We start from the raw sequence: 5179 nt of genomic DNA, 5'->3' as shown, positions 1-5179 counted from the left end.
CACACACACACACACACACACACACACACACACACACACACACACATTTTTAATTGGGAGGGTGCAGTGCAGGACTCAGACTCAAATGAACCGAGTTATTTTAGTGATTGACTCAAATGAACCCGGTTCCATAAAGTGAACCGTTTTTACCAGCTCTAATTTCCACAGGTGAAAAGGAACTTGTGAACCTTCAGTGTTTTTTCTATATTAACAAATGTGTCAAAAAAGCACAGTCTTCACTTTAGAAGGGTTAACAGAAAGACTAACTACTAACAGTTGCCTTAGTTATTGAAGCACTGCAGGATTAATGTCAGTTAAAACATTCCCTAACCATTAATGCATGTCTACCATATGGTGTGAAAGTACATTTATGTGAGCATTTCTATACATATGCACAGTATATAGAATAGTTAATTCTGAGTTATTAAGCATGAATAAACAATGAGTATGTTGGTTTTGGAAGTAATTAGCCTTTATAAATTAATCATCCTATTAATGATGTTTTCAGAGTTAACCAACCATTTATAAGTGATTGAGTCCAAATAAGGTATAGTTATTATAAAGTGCTACCAAAAAGTGTATGTGAAAAGCGAAACAGTTTCCATTGCCTACCTAAAGATGAGGAATCACAAAGAATGTGGCTGGAAAATCTGCACCTGAAGCGACCACCAAATCGCTGGATCTCTGCTTATTTCACTTTGTTTACAAATGGCCGATGGGGTAGAATCTGCTTCTTACTTAGTGGCTTGGGTACATCAAACCACCGAAGAAGAGATGCCGGATCCTCAGAAAGATGTAAAAAGTATGATGAGAATATCAGGTATGATTTCACAGCATTGTGGCTTTTGTTTGTATTTGGTATTGCCATTTTCTCCGCAATTAACATACAACGAGTGTTTATGGCACTGCAGTTTCACTACAGACATTTTGAAGAAGAACCCCCAAGGCAAATAAAGTAAATTTGAAATTATAACTGTGATAGTGTACAAGGTTTTCCTTATTGTTTTAGAGGGCTTAGGCCAGGGCTAACAAATGGCAAAAAATTCTGTCAGAGTAGCTTCAATTGGCAGGGCTCCATGACTGCTATAAGGCTAATAAGATTGTATCCCACTCTTTTTAACAAAACATGACCAGCCTTATTACCCTTGCAAAAGAGATCAGCAATTTCAATGGGATTTGCCTGATAACTGTAAATAAAAAAAAAAAAATTATTGTGTAGGTACTGATACGCTTCAGAGCTTTTCAGATTGTTTATCGTTTCACTGTCAGAAGCAACCATATCAATGAAGTACCAGTAGCTAAAAACGCTTCTGTTTATAAACAATGGCCACTTGTGCAGGTCATCCTTCCTTCCCTTGAGCGCATTAGGCAGCAGTGTGATCATATTGTCCTGTTTGAGCTCTGTCAGGAGGTGTTCCCACATTTTTAAATCCACATCACTCCAAGAAACTGTTAGTCCGTACTGTTGGCAACAGAGTTTTTGTATACAAAAAGTATTCTAAAGTCAAATGTGAAGCTATCCGTCTAACAGATGAAGCTCAGATGAAACTGGGTCATGCAAAGACACAATGATCTCAAACATTATGACAGATCTACATCAAAATAGCTGGAAAAGAAACAAACCAAATGGCCCATTTAAAGTCCTGACCTCAGCCTGTTTGAGATGTTGTGCCAGGTCTTAAACAGAGCTGCGCAGAAACAAATGTTTACAGATAYTGATAAAAATAAAGCATGGGCACAAACAAAAAGTGGGGTTTTCACACACTGCTTCTTYATTTTTCCAAGTTTTTGTCAAATAAGTTATTACATCTTGTTTAGAGCGATTTTTTTAACCCAAGGATTACGTCTATTGAAAACAAAATAAGAATGTTTATTATGTCCTCCTTTGAATTCAAAGGAGGAGGAACATCAAATAACTCTATAGGAGATATTTTATGATACCTGTTTTGCTATTGAGAAGTGGTAATTTCTTAAAATAATATTTTCCCTTTAGGACATTTGCATCTGTCAAATGTTATTACTATTTGAGTTATTTTTTTTACTTCCATTATGTTTTAACCTTTTCTYTTTTTCCTTTAGATTCTCAGTCATCCAGGGCATTAAAATCGGGACAACTTTTTTAAAGATTTTCACCTCTTATCCAATACACTTCTTCACTTCTAATCATGGGTGGGGAGCTCTAGGTTTAAAAGTAATTGTGATCTTTAGGGCACCTTCCATGATCAGAACGATGAGATGATGAGAGGTGAACATCTTCAGGAAACAAGTGAAGGAGTCTGCCTTCTGTTTAYCCACTCAGGACTAGTTTCTGTGTGTTGCTTTTCATTTACTCTGCGCTTTCCATTTTCCACTTTGTGTTTTAGACTCATCTGGTCAGCAGCAGCCCAGTTCTGTGGGGGCCCAGCCTCACTCGGGTGCGTCCGACCCCGGACCTATCCGCGCCACCGCCCCGATGTGGCGCTGCAGCCGGATCATGCACATGCAGCGCGAGTTACACCCCACCCTGCTCTCCTCCCTGGAGGGTATYGTGGACCAGATGGTGTGGTTCAGAGAGAACTGGCATGAAGAGGTGAGAACAACAGAGGTGTTGCTGTGGTGTATGTCTAAGTTAGGTCCTTTGGGTTTATTCTCACAAGTTATCTTCAATAAAAAGCTTAAATGACAGATAAAATGCTTTCATTTTTAATGTTTATATGTAAATGACGTAACAAGCCTGTAGCAAATGTAACCCTAATTTTTCCATGTGGGTTTGCAGGTTTTTTTATTTTATTTTATTTAGATTTTATAGAAACATTTCATTCCCCCAAATAGCATGTTTTTCCTCTAAGCTGATTGCGTTTGCCAGTCTGGGATTTGGGCCCGAGACAATCCTCCAAAAAGAAATTTGCGAATAGCTTTAGCCGAGCTCGGCAGCATCCACTCACAGAAGCTAATCTGCGATTTAAAAAAGAAAAAAATTGTCTGCAGAAAGGAGAGGCAGGAGGAAGAAAGAGTACGACAAGTGATGGATGGGTGCAGTGAGCGTGTAGGATGGGACAGGGGATTTAGGGCCGGAAGTTTGTTGGTGTTTGTGTTTGCGTGATTACCTTTCATGATGTGGCGGCAGCTTCTGTAGGCTGCGTTTCGTTCCACTGGGCATGCAGGGAGTTCAGCATGCTGCATTGTTGCTATCTTCATGGCTTCACTTTTTCCTTTAATGTGGATGAATTGAGGTTTTTCATCATCTTTCCTGAAGAAGTCTGTTCATGTTACCGAAACATGTTTGTCTGCTGTTTGACTTTATCATTTTATCTATGATTTTTTTTTTCTTTTAATCCAATATTCCCTGCAGGTCTTGAGGCAGCTCCAACAAGGTCTGGCTAAATGCTACTCGGTGGCATTTGAGAAGAGTGGCGCCGTGTCGGATGCCAAGATCACCCCACACACGCTCAACTTTGTCAAGAAGCTGGTCAGCACGTTCGGTGTGGGCTTAGAAAACGTTTCCAATGTTTCCACCATGTTCTCCAGCGCCGCCTCTGAGTCGCTGGCCCGCCGCGCCCAGGCCACTGCCCAGGACCCCGTTTTTCAGAAGATGAAGGGACAGTTCACAACAGGTTGGCTGGATTTTATAATATATCCAAATTTGTGTGTCTGAAACAAAAAGATCAAATTATATCATTTTGTTTTCACGCCTCTCAGCTATCTTAACATTTCTAAGCTGGAAGAGAAAACCATGAAACTTTAGCATATTCCTCTTCCGCTTTCTTAATCTGCTTGCTTAGATTTTATTTATAAATGTAACGTTTTAGATCCAAATTGGCAAAAATGTCATCAGTGGGTCTCAGTTTTCTCTGATTTATTTCCAGTTCTGAATTACCACAGTTCAAAGCACCGTCTCTGTGATATTCATGTGTTTCTTCGTAAAGCAGCGATGGCACCCCTGTCATTTTCTTCCTGCGTGCTGCGATTCATGCGCAAGCTGTGGATTCCAACAGGGCAGGTGCAGTTTTTGTCTAGCCAAGCCCACCCCCCCGCTTCTAAGGCATTTATCTCAAAACAATCTCTCCGTGTTTTTGTTGGCCGATGTGTCTGTTTCCCTGCACCGCATGAGGGAGTGGGCCCACAGTTCCCAAGATCCGTCTGAAGTTCCCGTCAACTTTTTAGAGTTTAAAATAAGTTTTTATGTGGATGAAAACTTTACGAGGGCTTATTTAGGAAGTCAAAAAAAATGTTTATGGGATGCCAAACAAACGAGGGTAGAAACTTGTTTATGAGGGATCTGTGAGTAGAAAACAAGAGTGAGGGCCTGAGAGGAAACCATGAAGACAGGTGTGATGGCATCAGAGTGATAAATCTCAGAAGCGGCTCACGAGACCGACCGACTGAACTACACAAACAAGAGCGAGGGAAACTCGGGGGGTGAGTGCTTTGCTGATGAATCTTACCAGATGTTGTGGTGCCAGCTGTGCTCACGCAGCCGGGCGTCGCCTCATGGGGGGCCTGCAAGCCATTTCTCTGCAGCTGCCCCCACGGCGGCGCAGGACCGGTGGGCCGACAGAGACCAAAAACCACACAAGCCCTCCAGAGCAGAACAAACAGGGTTTACAGAGCAGCCAAGCTCACATTCCCTGCACCACGTTAGTGGCTCACTTGCTTTCACRGGGTTTGTGGGCTGGAAAATATGGGTTTATGTATGCACATATAACATTTGGCAGCAGGGAGGCATTCAAATCCAATTATGGAGAATGCTATTTGCATGAGTTACAGTTTTAGCGGGGGATCTGTTCTAGAGACTTTTGTCACAAGAGCTTTTCATGAAAAAATAACACTTTTCAGGCTTTTTAAATGTGTGCTTGTTGAAAAGTTATTTGATATGCGAGGAYAGCAATTAAAATGTATGGTTTAGCATTCCTTAAAAGAATGCRTATCGTCTGCTATCTAATATGCCTTTTTGGTCAAATCTTGGAAATAATGTTACGTGCTGTCTCATGATATTGCAAGATTAAAGATGGGGCATTCTRCGTGGCTGCCCCCCACCTCTGGAACTCCCTCCCTAACTACCTGAGAGCACCGCAATCATTGGCTGACTTTAAAAAAGACTTGAAGACTTTTCTTTTTAATCAAGCCTATTCTGACTCTGCTTGATTTTACCACTGGTTTTAATTACTTTTAACAGAGCTTGGAAGTTATTTATTTATTT

The 5179-nt window shown here is 41.0% G+C and overlaps 1 protein-coding gene across 4 annotated transcripts in view; it reads left to right on the top strand.

Annotated features, from left to right (window-relative positions):
• The window catches only part of trrap (transformation/transcription domain-associated protein), a 123590-nt gene that overhangs the window by 100128 nt on the left and 18283 nt on the right, over positions 1–5179 (top strand). For all 4 annotated transcript variants that reach the window (XM_014019295.1, XM_014019294.1, XM_014019293.1 and 1 more), the window contains 2 exons: positions 2364–2569; positions 3332–3593. In XM_014019295.1, coding sequence (XP_013874749.1) covers positions 2364–2569; positions 3332–3593 — 468 coding nt within the window. The remainder of the gene's footprint in view (positions 1–2363; positions 2570–3331; positions 3594–5179) is intronic.

Source organism: Austrofundulus limnaeus, unplaced genomic scaffold, assembly GCF_001266775.1.
Source record: "Austrofundulus limnaeus strain Quisiro unplaced genomic scaffold, Austrofundulus_limnaeus-1.0 Scaffold215, whole genome shotgun sequence".
Classification (NCBI taxonomy): domain Eukaryota; kingdom Metazoa; phylum Chordata; class Actinopteri; order Cyprinodontiformes; family Rivulidae; genus Austrofundulus; species Austrofundulus limnaeus.
Note: the sequence above shows the minus strand (reverse complement) of the source record. Positions and strands in the feature narration are given on the sequence as shown.